This window comes from Manis pentadactyla, chromosome 10 (genome assembly GCF_030020395.1).
Source record: "Manis pentadactyla isolate mManPen7 chromosome 10, mManPen7.hap1, whole genome shotgun sequence".
Taxonomy (NCBI): domain Eukaryota; kingdom Metazoa; phylum Chordata; class Mammalia; order Pholidota; family Manidae; genus Manis; species Manis pentadactyla.
In genome coordinates, this window is record NC_080028.1 from 128,061,624 (window position 1) to 128,077,689 (window position 16,066).

Sequence of the window (16,066 nt, forward strand, 5' to 3'; positions counted from 1 at the left end):
GGAGCCCCGCTCTGCATCTGACGAGCAGCACCCCGCCCGTCACCGATGCGCAGGAGCCACAGCCGCTGCCCCGGGAGGGCCCCCCGCATCCCCTCCTCCGGCCCCCCCGAGCCTGAGGACGGGGCCGCGGGCTGCCTGCCAGGACTCACGGCAAGCACCCGCCCGCGCAGGTGGGCTCCTTCTTCATGATCAACCTGTGCCTGGTGGTGATCGCCACGCAGTTCTCGGAGACAAAGCAGCGGGAGAGCCGGCTCATGAGGGAGCAGCGCGCCCGCTGCCTGTCCGACGCCAGCACCCTGGCCAGCTTCTCAGAGCCAGGCAGCTGCTACGAGGAGCTGCTCAAGTACGTGGGTCACATCTGCCGCAAGGCCAAGCGGCGTGCTCTGCGCCTCTATGCACGCTGGCAGAGCCGCTGGTGCAAGAAGGTGGACCCCAGCAGCACCCTGCACGGCCAGGGGCCTGGGCGGCGGCCACAGCGGGCAGGACGGCGGGCAGCGGCCTCTGTCCACCACCTGGTCTACCACCACCACCACCACCACCACCACCACTACCACTTCAGCCATGGCAGCCCACGCCGGCCTGGCCCCGAGCCGGGCGCTGGAGACACCAGGCTGGTGCGGGCCGGAGCGCTGCCCTCGCCACCCCTGCCAGGACGTAGGCCACCTGACACGGAGTCCGTGCACAGCGTGTACCACGCAGACTGCCATGTGGAGGGGCCACAGGAGAGGGCCCGGGTGGCACATGCCGCGGCTGCCACTGCTGCTGGCCTGAAGCTGGCCACGGGGCTGGGTGCCATGAACTACCCTACCATCCTGCCCTCGGCAGTGGGCATTAGCAAAGACAGCACCAGCCCTGGGCCCAAGAGGAAGTGGGGCAGTGAGCCAGTGGGCACTGGGGGGCACAGTCCCCTGAGCCTGAGCAGCCCCAACCCCTGTGAGAAGATCCAGCACTTGGTGGGAGAACATGGTAAGGACCCCAGCCCTGCCTCGTGGAGGGGTTGGCTCTGGGGCTGGGCCGGGGCTTAGGGAGATGACTCCTGGGGTGTCCCCACCTGTGTACCCTCCAGGGAGGTCTTCTTTCCCTCATTAGCCCTGGAGGAAGGGGTGGGAGGGAGGGCACCCTGGGCCAGGTAAGTGGCACCCGAGTGCTTGCCGTGAGCCTGAGAATTCCAAAGCTGGCAGAAAACACATCACACTCACCAGGCCTGCATCCCACTGCCCCCGCCTGGCCCCAGGAGGAGCTGTAAGCCATGTCCACGGCCTGTCCACTTCTCCCGAGGAGTGGCCAACCCCCTTTCTAGGTGGGGAGGCTGGAGCTGGGCAGGAGGGAGAAATCGAGATCAGAGTCTCTGGGGGCTGGGTGCCCCAACACACACACAGTCCTCCCCCCAGGGCCTCAGTTTCACCCAACTTGGACAGCACTTGGGGGAGGGGCACCGGGACTGGCCCCCAGGCAGCCAGGTCACCTGCAGACACTTGGGGCACGGGCAGGTATAGACTATGGTGCACCTGGAGTGGGTAGGGGCATGTGCCGTGCCCACGGGTGTGCAGGCCGGCAAGTCCAGTGGCCCTGGTCTCACGGGGCCCTGGAATTGTGGCGAGTCTGAGCTGAGGTATGAAGCTGTCCGTGTGAAGTGTGCCCTGGGTCCCAGAGTCAGCAGGAGGGAGGAGATGGGGTACCGGCTCCTGGCGATTCTTACGGCCTTCCAGAGTCAGAGTGGCAAAGCCTCGGCAGGTACAACGTCAAATCCTCACTCGTTTTAGCGTGGCTCCTAGAAAGTGGCTGGCGCTGCAGTTCTGCAGACAGTGAGGCCCCAGGGCAGACAAGCTTCTCTGCCCCTTGTGTCCTGCCCCGTGCACACAGGGCTGCACCTGTGTGGGGTGCATGTGAGTGTGCCCAGGTGTGTGTTCCCTCCCTAGGTACATGGGTGCCCACAAGCGACCAGATACATGTGCCCAGGCGTGCACGTGAGCCTCCACGTGCATGTGGGTCCCAGCCACAGGTGTAGCCGCTAAGCAGCCTGACCCTGCCCATGCCCTTCTCCCTGCAGGACTGGGCCGGGCACCCAGCCGCCTGTCGGGCCTGAGCGTGCCCTGCCCCCTGCCCAGCCCCCAGGCGGGCACTCTGACCTGTGAGCTGAGGAACTGCCCGTACTGCGCCAGTGCCTTGGAGGACCCCAAGTTTGAGCTCAGCGACTCAGAGAGCGGGGACTCAGATGGCCATGTCGTCTACGAGTTCACGCGGGACGTGCAACACGGAGACCACCGCGACCCCGCGCAGCCGCCGCCCGCAGCAGACATGCCAGGCCGGGCCGGTGCGAGGCGGCAGGCGCGGCGGCAGGCAGCCTCGGGCGAGCGGGGCGGGCTGGGCCGTGTCTGGGCCACCGTCAGCGGAGAGCTGCGCCGGGTCGTGGGGAGCAAGTACTTTAGCCGCGGCATCATGGCAGCCATCCTGACCAACACGCTGAGCATGGGCGTTGAGCACCATGAGCAGGTGGGCAGGCCTGGGGGTGGCCGGGGCCCCACCATGCTCCTACCTGCCACCCTTGGGAGGCGGTGTGGGCCTGTGCCGGTGGCTGTCCGCCTGGGCCAGGGCGCACATCGTGACCTTGGGGAGCAGCCCCTGTGTGTCTCCTTGAGATTCCAGGCTCTGAGGGCCTCGGAGGGGCTGTGGGGAACAGAGATGGTGCTGGAGCTCGACGCTCTCTGGTGGGAATTTCTATCAGTCATCACTCAACGAATGCTTCCATCTCCCTGGGCTGGGCCTCGCAGGAAGGCTTGGTGGCTGGGGTGGCAGGGGCGGGTCATCTTTGTCTCCCACCCTCTGGCTTTCCTGTTCCTAGGCTATTTTCTTTCATCCTGGAGCAATTTAGGGAAGATCCCACAGGTGGCCTTAAGTAGGCGCTGGGTGGGGAGGTTCTCTGATGGTGAGCTCGAGGGCAGGGGCAGCAATGGGCTTTCTCAAAGGGCTGCCTGGTGGGAAGGGCCCCTGCACATGTGCATACACAGGTCATGTGCACACGCATACATGTGTGTTATGCACAGGCAGGCACGTGCTCAGGTGAGCCAGCACATACAGAAGAGGCCGCTGGTGCCTTCTGCCAAGCAGGACGGGTATGAGAGGCCCCAGGGGCCAGAACAGATGCTTGGAGGTGCCGTCCACTCGCAGCCCATGCTGGAACCCTGGTGCAAATGCTCTGGGCCCTGTTTCTGTGACCTGCATTTTGCAGGGCCACGGAGTCCACGGAGCCCCAGTGCTCAGACACACCAGTGGGGAAGTCAGGCAGGGCCTCAGAGCCGGGGCGGCAAGTGGGTAGGGCTGGGGCCCCACTGGAAGGGACATCTCTGGGGTCCCAGTTTTCCCCTCCAGACAGCAGCCGTTGGGTTCCTTCTGGGATGTTGTCCCAGCTCCTCATTCCCCCCCTTGGGCACCTTGATGCAGCCTCACCTGCATGCAGGTCGTGGGGGCTGCAGCCTCGCTTGCCGCGGAGGGGTGGGCGCCGTGGCGGGCCCTGACGCCCCCCCTGCCTGCAGCCTGACGGGCTGACGAACGCCCTGGAGGTCAGCAACATCGTGTTCACCAGCGTGTTCTCCCTGGAGATGCTGCTCAAGCTGCTGGCCTGCGGCCCGCTGGGCTACGTCCGCAGCCCTTACAACATCTTTGACGGCGTCATCGTGGTCATCAGGTGCGTGCCCGGCTCCTGCCCCGCCCGCGGGCCCGGGCAGCTCCAGGGGCAGGCAGCCACCCCCAGAGGGCAGAGCCCCGGCAGGGTGGAAGGCGCTGCTGGCCGTGGAGATGGGATGTTGGGCAGAGCCCCCTCCCGGGGGCTGTCCTTCCCTGCAGGCGCCGTCAGGCCGCGTGCATTTCACACGCTGTGTCCGGAACCTGATGGAGCCATTCCCTGCTGGAACAGAGTGGGCAGCCAGCAGCCGCTCAGCCCGGAGGCTGCACTCCACTTAGGGCTCAGCCCCAGCCAGGAGGGCCCGCTTGCCTGCTGCAGCAGAACCACAGAGAAAGAGCGGAGAGTCGGGGTTTCCTTCCGTCCCCCTTGGGAGCTTAGCGGGGAGTAGCTGAGCCACACGGACAAGCCGGATGGGATGGGGGGAGGCCCTTGACCGGGCAGCCGCTGGGGGCTGGGCAGCCACCAGGGACGGCAGCTGTTAGGCGGCCTCGGAGATGTCGCAGTCCCGCAGCCCAGAGCACCTGGATGCAGCTGAGCCTGCTCCCGTTGTGGGGTTCAGCAAAGGCCACAGTGGCTGCCTGGCTGGCATCCCTGCTTCCAGGATCGGGGCAGGTGCAGGGACCTGCAGCCAGAGAGCAGACTCTGACTCTCAGCCCGGCCCGCAGCGTCTGGGAGATCATCGGGCAGGCGGACGGCGGCCTGTCGGTGCTGCGGACCTTCCGGCTGCTGCGGGTGCTGAAGTTGGTGCGCTTCATGCCTGCGCTGCGGCGCCAGCTCGTGGTTCTCGTGAAGACCATGGACAACGTGGCCACCTTCTGCATGCTGCTCATGCTCTTCATCTTCATCTTCAGGTGGGCCACCCACCTGGCCATCTGCTTGTGGGGGTGGTGGGAATGAGGCCCGGGGCGGGGTGCCCACCTGCTACAAGGTTGCGGGTCCTTCCCCATCTTGCTGGCCCTGTGCTCCTGGTACTGGGGGCCGGGGTGGCCAGGAGCCTTAAAGTGTCTGCAAAGCCCATCCACAGATTCCTCCCCTCAAGCAGCACCCGAGGCCCCTTGTGTGCCAGCCAGGCATGTGGGACCCCAGGCTGGGCTCTGCTCCTTTGGGCTCACAGCGAGTAGGGGGTGAGCAGACCCCCAGTTGGATGGACAGGGGACTGCCCAAGAAGAGTGGAGAAGAAAAGGGTGGGATGGGAGGAGGGGCAGGGCAGCCATTGACTGTGGCTGTTGGCTTAGTGGCTGCTGCGTGGCAGCCTGGCCTGGGGCTTAGACCTTGAGGAGGGGTTTGGGGCGGAGGGCAGCCCGGGCCGGCTGTGTGAGGCAGGCGCCGCAGGTCCCAGCCACTGTCTGGAGGCAGTGTGTCCTCTGGTTGTCCCTCCCAGCCCTGGTTCTGGTCTCCCCACCTGCAGAATGGAAACAGCTCAGCCATGGGCAGTGGGAGGTCCTGGTAAGCCAGAGAGCTGGGGGAGGCACGGAGGAGCAGCCACTGGGTGCCAGGCTGGCAGGCAGAGGTGCCCCCCGTCCCTGCCCCCCACTCACTGCAGCCTGCCTCTTGCCCTCAGCATCCTGGGCATGCACCTCTTTGGCTGCAAGTTCAGCCTGAAGACTGACACCGGAGACACAGTCCCTGACAGGAAGAACTTTGATTCTCTGTTGTGGGCCATTGTCACTGTATTCCAGGTAAAGCCTGGGCAGGGGCAGCCCCCAGTGTGAGTGGGGATCTCCAGGAGGGTCACAGCCCTGCTCATAGCCACCCCAGAGCATCCCTCGGCCTATGTGTGGCTCAAGTGGCTGAGAAGCTGTGAACAACGGTAGGGCCGTCAATTCTGTCCCCTGGGAATGGCCATGTGTTCCCACTGGTACTTACTGAGCTTCTGGTCCCAGGGGCTTGCCAGCATTTTCATGGCTGGGGTGAGCTGCCCCAGCACCCCTCCTGTGCCCCTGGGTCTGGTGCCTTCTCTGCCCACCATCCTCTCCTTCAGATCCTCACCCAGGAGGACTGGAATGTTGTCCTCTACAACGGCATGGCCTCTACCTCCTCCTGGGCCGCCCTCTACTTCGTGGCCCTGATGACCTTCGGCAACTATGTGCTATTCAACCTGCTGGTGGCCATCCTGGTGGAGGGCTTCCAGGCGGAGGTGAGGGGCGAGAGGTGAGGGGGGTTCCCAGGGTGAAGTCGGGGGTCCTGCCCAGACCTACAGGGAGAGGGTGGATTCCTCCATCCAGCACGCCTGCACAGGCTGGGCCTTCCTGTGGGGGGCCCTGTGGAAGGTCCTCAGCACAGGCAGCTCCTACACAGGAGACCCACGTGTCTTCTTCACTCTGGGACACAGGGTGATGCCAACAGATCAGACTCTGATGAAGACAAGACGTCCACCCGCCTGGAGGAGGACTTTGAGAAGTGCAGAGACCTGCAGGCCACAGATGCGTGTTCAGGTGGGGCAGGGGGCAGGAGGCACTGTGGGGGCATCCCCTTCCCGGGAGCCCTGCAGGCTCAGGCAGCCCCCTCCCCCTGCAGAGATGAAGATGTGCTCACTGGCTGTGACCCCCAACGGGCACCTGGAAGGCCAAGGCAGCCTGCCCCCACCCCTCATCATGCGTACGGCGGCCACGCCCATGCCCACACCCAAGAGCTCCCCACACCTCGACTCAGCCCAGGGCCTCCTGGACTCACGTCCTGGCAGCGGCAGCTCTGCGGACCCCCAGCTGGGAGACCAGAAGTCTCTGGTAGGCCACCCGTGCAGCCCCAGGGCACCCATCTCCTTACAGCCCTTCCCAGAGATGCACGTGGACCCCACATGCCTGCTGCCACACTCATGAGTCTCGGCCAGAGCTGGTTCCTGCGGGGGGAGCACAGGCAGAGCTGCTGGAACTCAGGGCCACCGTCCTGGCCTCTGGTAGGAGGACAGGCAGGGGGTTCACCTTGCAAGCTGTGATAGATAAAAGCAGGCAGAAGGAACAACAGAAAACAAGGCCCCCCAAGAAGGTATAGGAGCAGCAGGTGGGAAATGCACGAAGGAAGCCACTGAGTCCTGGGGGATGCGGTCCTGTGGAGCTGAGCCCGGGCTCTCTGAGCAGACGCAGGAAATGCCACCCCCAAGTAGACTAGCTGAAACCAGCCCAGACCAGCGTCTCAGAAGGGCCCAGGAGGGCAGGCGGAGGGATTAGGGGCCTTGCTAGGAACCCAAGGGGGTTAAACCGCCAGGGCAGTTTAGCGGGGCTCAGAGCCCAGCTCAGTAGCCCCAGGAGGGGAGCTGGTATAATGGGGAGAACCTGGGCAGCAGGATAAACCCCCCGGGATGCAGGCTGTGTTCTAAGTGGGGGCCACCCCGTGGCAGGCCGGCTCTGAGGGTGCCTGGCCAGGGGCCGGTCCTAGGCCTGTTGAGCACCTCCCGAGGAAGGGGTGATGCTGTCTGGTCCTCCAGCAGGCACAAGAAGCCAGCCTCTACCCTTGCTGGCTGCCTCCAGCTCCCCATGGACCTGCTGTGCCCACAGGCATCGCGTGGAAAACGCAGTCCCTAGTATCTCCCTCACAGAGCTGTCTGCCCTGCAGGTGCCACCCATGGGCGTCAACAGTGATACCACTGTGGGGAGCGCCCTGGGGGCTGGCCCGCTCACCGCCTCCCTCTCCCCCACAGTCCAGCCTCCGCAGCTCGCCCTGTGCCCACTGGGGCCCCAACAGCGCCTGGAGCAGCCGGCGCTCCAGCTGGAACAGCGTGGGCCGCGCGCCCAGCCTCAAGCGCCGCAGCCAGTGCGGAGAGCGGGAGTCCCTGCTGTCCGGCGAGGGCAAGGGCAGCACAGACGAGGAGGCGGAGGACGGCAGGCCCCGGGCAGGGCGCGCCGAGTCCCTGGACCACCGCAGCACGCTGGACCTGCGGCCCCCTCGGCCGGCCGCCCTGGTGCCTGCCAAGCTCCACGACTGCAACGGACAAGTGCCGGCCCTGCCCGGCGAGTTCTTCCTGCGGATCGACAGCCACAGGGACGCGGCTGAGTTCGATGACGACGTGGAGGACGTGAGTGGGGCCCTCCCCACGCCCAGATCCACAGCTGCCCCCCTTCTACTGCCTGCCGTGGGCCGGGTCCCAGAAGCAGAACCATCGTTCATGGTCGGGGGCAGGCGCTGAGCAGGACTCACCCAGGGGCCCTGAGGACCCTTCCCCTCTCTCCCCAGAGCTGCTGTTCACGCCTGCGCAAGGTGCTGGAGCCCTACAAGCCAGAATGGTGTCAGAGGCGAGAGCCCTGGGCGCTGTACCTCTTCTCCCCGCAGAACAGGTGAGGGCGCGTGGGGGGTGGCTCCCCTCACCGCCCCCGCTGGGCCCCTCCTTTACCCACCGAGCGGTGAGCTGTGCCGGACCGCCCACCTCCCACTCGCCCGCCCCCCAGGTTCCGCATCTCCTGCCATAAGATCATTGCACACAAGATGTTTGATCACGTCGTCCTGGTCTTCATTTTTCTGAACTGCATCACCATCGCCCTGGAGCGGCCGGACATCGGCCCCGGCAGCACCGTGAGGCGTCCTTCTGCCCGGGAGGGGCGGGGGGCGCAAGGGCGCGGCTGGCACCTCCCACCGTCCTGTCCCCGCAGGAGCGTGTCTTCCTCAGCGTCTCCAACTACATCTTCACGGCGATCTTCGTGGCCGAGATGATGGTGAAGGTACTGACTTGGGCGAGAGCGCCCCGGGCCTGCCCTCGAACCCCAGGGGCCCGCCCCACCCCATGGCCCACCTGCTGTGCCGGCTGCGCACCCTAGAAGGCGGGGTGCCCACCTGCGCCCCTCCGCGCCTCCCCAGGTGGTGGCCCTGGGCCTGGTCTCGGGTGAACACGCCTACCTGCAGAGCAGCTGGAACGTGCTGGACGGGCTGCTGGTCCTGGTGTCCCTGGTCGACATCATCGTGGCCATGGCCTCCGCAGGTGGCGCCAAGATCCTGGGCATCCTGCGCGTGCTGCGCCTGCTGCGCACACTTCGGCCGCTGAGGTGGGCGTGGTGGGGGCAGGCTCCGGCGGGGCAGGGTCTCTGTGCGCCCTCGCGCGGCCCGACACCGCGTCCCCTCTGCCCGTGTGCAGGGTCATCAGCCGCGCCCCGGGCCTCAAGCTGGTGGTGGAGACTCTGATCTCATCCCTCAGGCCCATCGGAAACATCGTCCTCATTTGCTGTGCCTTCTTCGTCATCTTCGGCATCCTGGGGGTGCAGGTGCGCGCCCTGGGGGTCCGCGGGGGTCCCAGCCTGCTGCCCGGGGCCTGCTGCACGGGGCAGGTGTGCGGGCCGGCGCCGGCCTGGGCCCTCCGGGTGACCCCACGCCCCGGTCAGCTCTTCAAGGGCAAGTTCCACTACTGCGAGGGCGCCGACACCAGGAACATCTCCACCAGGGCCGAGTGCCGGGCCGCGCGCTACCGCTGGGTGCGGCGCAAGTACAACTTCGACAACCTAGGCCAGGTAGGTGGCGCGGGGCGCGTGGAGCGAGGCGCTCCTGGTGCTGTGAGGCAGAGCCGCGGGACTGCAGCGCCGGGCGCGGGTGCCGCAGGTGGTGCCCCCGGGGGTTCTGCGGGGCAGGTGGTGACGCCCTCACTCTGGCCGTGCAGGCGCTGATGTCGCTGTTCGTGCTGTCCTCTAAGGATGGCTGGGTGAACATCATGTACGACGGGCTGGACGCCGTGGGCATAGACCAGCAGGTGCGCGGGCGGACAGCCTGGCCCTGCGCGTGGACCCCTTTCTAGGTGCCCCCGGTCAGCTCAGGGAGCCTCCCCGAGGCCGCCTGTGGCCCCAGAGCCTCCGCAGGGCGCGGGCCCCGCTGGAGGTCTCCGTGGAGCCCCTTCTGCAGCGCCATGGCTATGGGCCGGAGGGCAGGGGGTGCCAGCAGGCAGCGAGGACCCACGGGCTACTCTGTGCCGCAGCCCGAGCCCAACCACAACCCCTGGATGCTGCTATACTTCATCTCCTTCCTGCTCATCGTCAGCTTCTTCGTGCTCAACATGTTCGTGGGCGTGGTGGTGGAGAACTTCCACAAGTGCCGGCAGCACCAGGAGGCAGAGGAGGCGCGGCGGCGTGAGGAGAAGCGGCTGCGGCGCCTGGAGCGCAAACGCAGGAGTAAGGCGCTCGGGGTGGCGGCGGGTTAGGGACCTGTGCCCACTGGCCCCTTCCCGCCTGCTCCTGGGGCCCAGAGACCTGCAGGCGGGCTCCAAGACCCACAGCTGCTGCCGGCCCAGCCAGGTCTCCCTGGCACTCCAGTGGGGGGGGCCCCAGGCCCCCCGCCTGGCCCCCCACCCCCCCAGATGACTCCGCACGCTGCCCACCTCGTCCAGGCCTGCTGGGGGTGGGCCCTCCAAGGGGCCCGGGCAGAGGAGGGCCACCGCAGCAGGAGGCCTGAGTCCCCCACCAAGTGCCACAGGATGTGAATGGTAACCCCAGTCCCCTACTGGGGCACAGTCACGCCTGTGAGATCTCGTGCCACGGGGCAAACAAGCAAAGCCATCCGAGACAGAGAGGGTCTTAGCGCAGAGGGCTTCCCGCAGGAGGGGGCTGCTGAGAGTTGCCCCAGCACTGCCCATGAGGAGGGTTCCTGCCCCGCCCCACCGCGGCCGGCTCAGACCATCTCCTTGTCTTTGCAGGCACGTTCCCCAACCCAGGTACCTGCCTCCAGCCCTGCACGCTCTAGTCTCCTGCTTTGCCCGCCGCTGCGCAGGGCTGCGGGCTGGCCTGCTCTCTGTCCCTCTGCCTGGCTTGCTCGCCTGACCGCTCTTGGCACCCGCTGGCTTGTGGCCGCTCCATGTCCTCAGTGCTGGCCTGGCCGGCCCGGCCACTAGTGCCTCTGGCCTCTCAGAGCTGCAGTGATCGCATGCCAGACCTAAGAGCGTGAGGGTCCAAGGGAGGGTGGCACCTGTCAGTCCCTGCTCTCCCAGGCCCTGGGCCGTCCGGCTGGCACGGCCAAGGCTCTCACCATGCTGGCCTCTCACATGCTCCGTGGCTGAGGCTGGTGCCCGTATGCAGTGCTGGCAGCTACACCCTACCCCTCTGGGAGCTTAGCAGGCGCTTCTGTGCCCTAAAGGGGTCCCTGCAGGCAGGGCATTTAGTACAGACAGACCTTCTGGGGGATGCACGAATCCCCCAGGTCATGGTCATCAACGTCAGACGACCGGAGATCGGGGCTTGGGGGTACTCTGGGCCTGGTGGCCAGAGAGTAGCTCGTGCCCAGACTGGGGGTGGAGGAGGGGCCAGCCACCCTGCCCTGCTCACCCTGGCTTTGGGGACGGGACTGGCCTGCCGCCCAGGAAGGCTCCGGGTGTCCCTGAACCCTGACGCCAGCCTGGGAGGAAGAGTGGGCCACAGAGGCCCCCGCTTGGGAGCCCCCAGTAGGGCAGGGTCTGGGCAGGGCCCAGGGGGTCTCAGCTTCCAGGCCCACTCCTGGGGCCCCCTGTGTCGGAGCCCAAAGTCAAGGGGCTGCTGACCTGACCCTGAGGCCCATTCCCGCCCGGACCTCCCAGCCCGTGTTTTCCTACCAGCTGCAGAAGTCAGACTCCGAGGGGCCGCTTGTTTCCTAGAAGGGACCCCCCTCCTGGGAGAGATCCTCTCCTTCAGCCTGGTGCAAGCACCCCCCTGCTCTCCGCCCCGCGCTCCCCCAGCCGCCCCACGCTGCAGCCTTCTGCGGCTCACCTGCCCCCTTTCCCCCTCAGAGGCCCAGCGCCGGCCCTACTACGCCGACTACTCGCCCCCCCGCCGCTCCATCCACTCGCTGTGCACCAGCCACTACCTTGACCTCTTCATCACCTTCATCATCGGGGTCAACGTCATCACCATGTCCGTGGAGCACTACAACCAGCCCAAGGTGGGGCCCGGTGGCCGAGGCCCCTCCCGCGCTGCCTGCCGTACAGCCGGGGCAGTGACCCCAGGTGGTAGGGCCCCAGGCCGGTGGCCCTGGCCAAGCCCTCCCAGGTGTAGGGGGTACGTGGCAGTATGGCTTGAGCAAAGGGTCTCCCTTTAAAGTTGGCTGGAACTGCCCGGGGTGCCTGCCCCGGGGGCCCTCCGCACCCCACGAGGGCACCTCCCGAGAGGCTGGCTGTGCAGCGTCCCCGAGTCCGGCTGCCCCGGCCGTGGGTTTCGTAGTCTGAGAAAGCTGGCAGGCAGCAGGCAGGCATAAAGCTTTGCTCCGGTTGCACCTACATCTCCGTCATTTCATTCAAGAAAGGACGCCTCTCCTCTCTTCAGGGGAAGGGGGTGTCCTGGCCTTGGGATCTGAATCTGCTCCGCCGTGTGGGGCCGAAGCAGGTCCGGCTGGGCCAGCCCCTGCCCTGGGGTGCAGGCGGGGGGCCTGGGCTCAGAGGGGCGAGGCGAGAGAGGGCATGGGGGAGGCGGGTGGCCGGGGCAGGGCTGCTCCTGAGCCTGACCTCTGCCCCAGTCGCTGGACGAGGCTCTCAAGTACTGCAACTACGTGTTCACCATCGTCTTCGTCTTTGAGGCCGTGTTGAAGCTGGTGGCGTTTGGGATCCGGAGATTCTTCAAGGACAGGTGCGTGGGGCCCCTTGGGGCCCCTGGGGGTGGGGGCGCCCATGAGGGCCAGAGCCTCCCTCCCTGGTGGTCCCGGCCTCAGGTCGCAGTGTGTGGGGGTGGCGCCAGCAGGTCCAGGGTGCCTCGGGGGCTCGGGGGCGCCCGGGAGGAGGCCAGCGCCGAGCCACGCCCACCCCCGGCCCAGGTGGAACCAGCTAGACCTGGCCATCGTCCTGCTGTCCATCATGGGCATCACGCTGGAGGAGATCGAGGTGAACGCCGCCCTGCCTATCAACCCCACCATCATACGCATCATGCGCGTGCTCCGCATCGCTCGCGGTAGGTCTCCCGCCTCCTCGCCAGGCCCCGGGCTGTCGGGAGGGCCGGCAGCCGGGCTTCCGGTGCTCGAAGCCCCACCGACCTTCCCTGAGGCGCCCGTGGCTGAACGGTGCTGATGACGGGAGTTGGGGCCAGGAAGGCCCAGGGGCTTGGCCAGCCAGGAGGGTCGGCCCAGCCCCACAGCCCCACTAACGCTCGGCTCCCGGCCCTAGTGCTCAAGCTGCTGAAGATGGCCACGGGCATGCGCGCCTTACTGGACACGGTGGTTCAGGCGCTGCCCCAGGTAAGCCGGAGCTCTGTGCCTCGGCCGGGGTCCACTCCACTGCCAAGGGTGGGCGCTGCAGGTGGCCCTGCTAGGGGCTGCAGGGAGGGCCTTGACCAGTGTCACTCATCCACGGGTGCTCTTCACCCCCGTGCGCAGGGACAGCTCAGCTAGGCGGAAAGAGAGACAGGCTGCCGCGGGCCGCAGCCCTGCCGGGGGAGGCTGGCCACCCGTGCCCACCTCCCCTGGCCCGGTTCTGGATGCAGTGGCTTGTTGAGCTGAAAGAGGCTGCTTGCCCGGCCTGTGCAGTACCTGTTTCCTCTCCAACTGCCCCCAAACAGCCATCCGCCCACCCAGCCACCCCCTCCGCACCGGTGCCTGCCCACCAAGCACCTTGTCTCCACCTCCTCAGCCGTGCACCTGTCTATCCACACACCCACCAGCCCCCCTTCCCGCCCTCGCCCCCCAGCAGCATTCCTCAGCCCTGGGTTCCTGGGCCCACCCTGGGTGGCCTGGGCCCAGCTGCACCCGTGGGCCTGGAGCAGGTGCTAGAGAAGGGCGTGGCCACATCAGGGTATAGGAGGCCCGTGACTACAGGGCACCCCACCCCAGTGCAGTGGGAGCATGTGTTGGGAAGGAGGTGGCAGGATTCGTGGGGGAGCCACGTCGTGGACAGGGCTCTGCAAGGCTCCTCCATCTGCAGCTCTCTGGCCTTGGCCTCACCGTGGGGACCCAGGGCTGGAGGCAGGCCCTGTGTCGGGGAGGCCTCCGAGGCCCTGGGGTGGAGAAGCAGGGTGGTCCTGCATGGGGGTGGACACAAGGGGCCAAGATGGGGTGCGGGTTGGGGAGGGTCTGGGGGCCAGGAAGGCTGGAAGGGGTGGGTGAAGCTCCCCAAGTGCCTGTGTGGGACTTGGCAGCCCTTGGGGACCCTGGGCACTGAGCCCCCGGTGGGCTGAGGCTCCTGACCTGCTCTGCTTCTCTCTTCGTGTAGGTAGGGAACCTCGGGCTCCTTTTCATGCTCCTGTTTTTTATCTATGCTGCCCTGGGAGTGGAGCTCTTCGGGCGGCTGGGTGAGTGCGGCCCCACCCTGCCCCTGCCGGGGGCTGGCCCTGTCCACACAGCTTGGGCCCCAGCTGAGGTGGGGCGTGCCTGCTGCCATGTCCTCCCCGGCCCCTCAGCCATTCATTGCACTAGGCGAACACACAGCAGACACGCACAGGAGCATCTACACAGCAGCACTCATGGTGCCAGACCCATGACCCACGCGTGGACACACACGCGCATTCACAGCCCTGCCCAGAGGAGAGCCGCGCTGGGCATCAGTGTGTGCACGCCCTGTGTGTGCCCAGGGACACATGGTGCCACACATCCTTTTAAATTTCCACTGAGAATTTCCTTAGAACCCCCAGGCCTGAGGCGCTGGTCGGTCTGGGACAGGGTGGGTGGGGCCCTTCCGTGGCAGCTTGGTCCCTTCTGTGTCTCCCGAGCATCCGAGTGGCTTCCAGGAGCTGCCCCTGGGGACCTGCCTGTGAGGTGTCTCAGGCTCTAACCAGAGCAGTCTTCCGGGCCCCGGGCCTGCTGACTCCGGCCCCTGGCCCAGCATCCGGGGCACCTCCTGCCTGGGGCAGCCCCTCCCTCCACAGGCTGGAGGGCATGCTGACCCAGAGGCAGCCTGGGGAAGGGGCAGAGTGGTGTCCTGGGGCTGAGCCAGAGCTGGTGGAGACTGCGCCCACCCGGAGAGCCCCAAGTCTGAAGGCAGGCATCCACCTGGAAGAGGAGTCATATCACCCTGCTTTGAATGGAGAGGGGCCCCCCAGAGATGCCCCCTGCAGGCGCCCACCCACCAAAATCCCCAACCCTACTGTGGCCCTGCACCCCGAGGGAGCATGGCCTCCTCCCTGGGGAGGGGGGCCTCCAGCGCCAGGCATGTGCCCCGCCCTGCGGCATGCGGGGTGACAGGCAGGGCCTCTCCCCTGGCAGAGTGCAGCGAGGACAACCCCTGCGAGGGCCTGAGCAGGCATGCCACCTTCTCCAACTTCGGCATGGCCTTCCTCACGCTGTTCCGCGTGTCCACGGGCGACAACTGGAACGGCATCATGAAGGTACCGGCCAGTGCGCGGCCCTGGGTGGGCGCTTGGGGACCCCAGCCTGGCCTGCAGCCACCCTGTCCCCCCAGGACACGCTGCGGGAGTGCGCCCTGGAGGACAAGCACTGCCTCGGCTACCTGCCAGCCATATCGCCCCTGTACTTCGTCACCTTCGTGCTGGTGGCCCAGTTCGTGCTGGTCAACGTGGTGGTGGCCGTGCTCATGAAGCACCTGGAGGAGACCAACAAGGAGGCCCGCGAGGACGCCGAGCTGGACGCCGAGCTCGAGCTGGAGGCGGCCCAGGGGCCCCCCACCCGCCCCGCGCCCACGGCCCAGCAGAGCCCAGGCACCCCCGGTCTCCTGGTCGTGCGCAAGGCATCTGTGTGCAGGGTGCTCTCGCTGCCCAACGACAGCTACATGTTCCGGCCTGTGACCCCTGCCTCGGCCCCTCAGCCCCGCCTGCCACAGGAGGTGGAGATGGACACCTACCTGGGCACCGCAGACCCCGGTAGGGCCCCTCGCAGAGGCAGTGGGTGGACCTGGGGCGGAGGGCGGGGCAGGGGGACAGAGTGGGGTCCAGGGGTCAGCCAGGTGGTGGCTGCATGGTCCGTACACCTCCCGCCCCAGACCCGGCTGCCTCTGAGCTCTCGCCGCCTGTGGACTCCTGCGCATCCCTCCAGGTCCCGATAGCTGCATCCACCCCAGCCAGGGGCAGCGACACCCTCCATGCCCTGCCCCCTCGGGCTGCAGCCTGCTCCCCCAGCCTCAGCCGGCTGCTCCGCAGACAGGTGGGAATCAGCCCCCAAATCCTGCAGCCGAGGCTTAGGGCTCCACGGCGGGGGGTCCCTCTCCCCATTGAAGTCTGAGCAGCAGGGATGGGACAGAAGGGCACCATGTCCCGGGATCCTGTGGCCACAAAGTGCCCAGCCGTGCCCCGGTCCCCTCCTTGGGCCACAGCCTCAGTCTCCCACAGCAACAGTTCCTTCGGGGGCCTCACCTGCACCCATAGACCGCCCCACTCTTGGCTCGTCCTGGGGTGCACAAGGTGGGGGAACCTCCGCCCATGTTTGTGCCCAGCAGGGCATCCAGGCCCCCAGTCCTCTGCCCCTCACTGCCCCTCCCCAGCATGACCAGCCCTGGTGGGGGCCACCTGCCTGCAGGCTGCACCCCTAGGTGGGACAGTTGGCGTGAGTGGGAGGAAGGGACTCCAGCACCCTTAG

The 16,066-nt window shown here is 67.0% G+C and overlaps 1 protein-coding gene across 3 annotated transcripts in view; it reads left to right on the forward strand.

Annotated features, from left to right (window-relative positions):
• The window catches only part of CACNA1H (calcium voltage-gated channel subunit alpha1 H), a 60,269-nt gene that overhangs the window by 42,299 nt on the left and 1,904 nt on the right, over nt 1-16,066 (forward strand). Inside the window, exons 9-34 of one of the 3 annotated variants that reach the window (XM_057487794.1) lie at nt 171-966; nt 2,051-2,493; nt 3,534-3,685; nt 4,348-4,533; nt 5,226-5,361; nt 5,664-5,819; nt 6,015-6,117; nt 6,200-6,408; nt 7,320-7,694; nt 7,853-7,953; nt 8,065-8,188; nt 8,266-8,334; nt 8,471-8,655; nt 8,745-8,871; nt 8,989-9,114; nt 9,261-9,350; nt 9,573-9,765; nt 10,287-10,304; nt 11,349-11,500; nt 12,071-12,180; nt 12,365-12,498; nt 12,711-12,781; nt 13,752-13,830; nt 14,741-14,862; nt 14,937-15,354; nt 15,474-15,634. In XM_057487794.1, the coding sequence (XP_057343777.1) occupies nt 171-966; nt 2,051-2,493; nt 3,534-3,685; nt 4,348-4,533; nt 5,226-5,361; nt 5,664-5,819; nt 6,015-6,117; nt 6,200-6,408; nt 7,320-7,694; nt 7,853-7,953; nt 8,065-8,188; nt 8,266-8,334; nt 8,471-8,655; nt 8,745-8,871; nt 8,989-9,114; nt 9,261-9,350; nt 9,573-9,765; nt 10,287-10,304; nt 11,349-11,500; nt 12,071-12,180; nt 12,365-12,498; nt 12,711-12,781; nt 13,752-13,830; nt 14,741-14,862; nt 14,937-15,354; nt 15,474-15,634 (4,836 nt within the window). The remainder of the gene's footprint in view (nt 1-170; nt 967-2,050; nt 2,494-3,533; nt 3,686-4,347; nt 4,534-5,225; nt 5,362-5,663; nt 5,820-6,014; nt 6,118-6,199; nt 6,409-7,319; nt 7,695-7,852; nt 7,954-8,064; nt 8,189-8,265; nt 8,335-8,470; nt 8,656-8,744; nt 8,872-8,988; nt 9,115-9,260; nt 9,351-9,572; nt 9,766-10,286; nt 10,305-11,348; nt 11,501-12,070; nt 12,181-12,364; nt 12,499-12,710; nt 12,782-13,751; nt 13,831-14,740; nt 14,863-14,936; nt 15,355-15,473; nt 15,635-16,066) is intronic. The other 2 variants (XM_057487795.1, XM_057487796.1) reach the window with 2 other exon arrangements.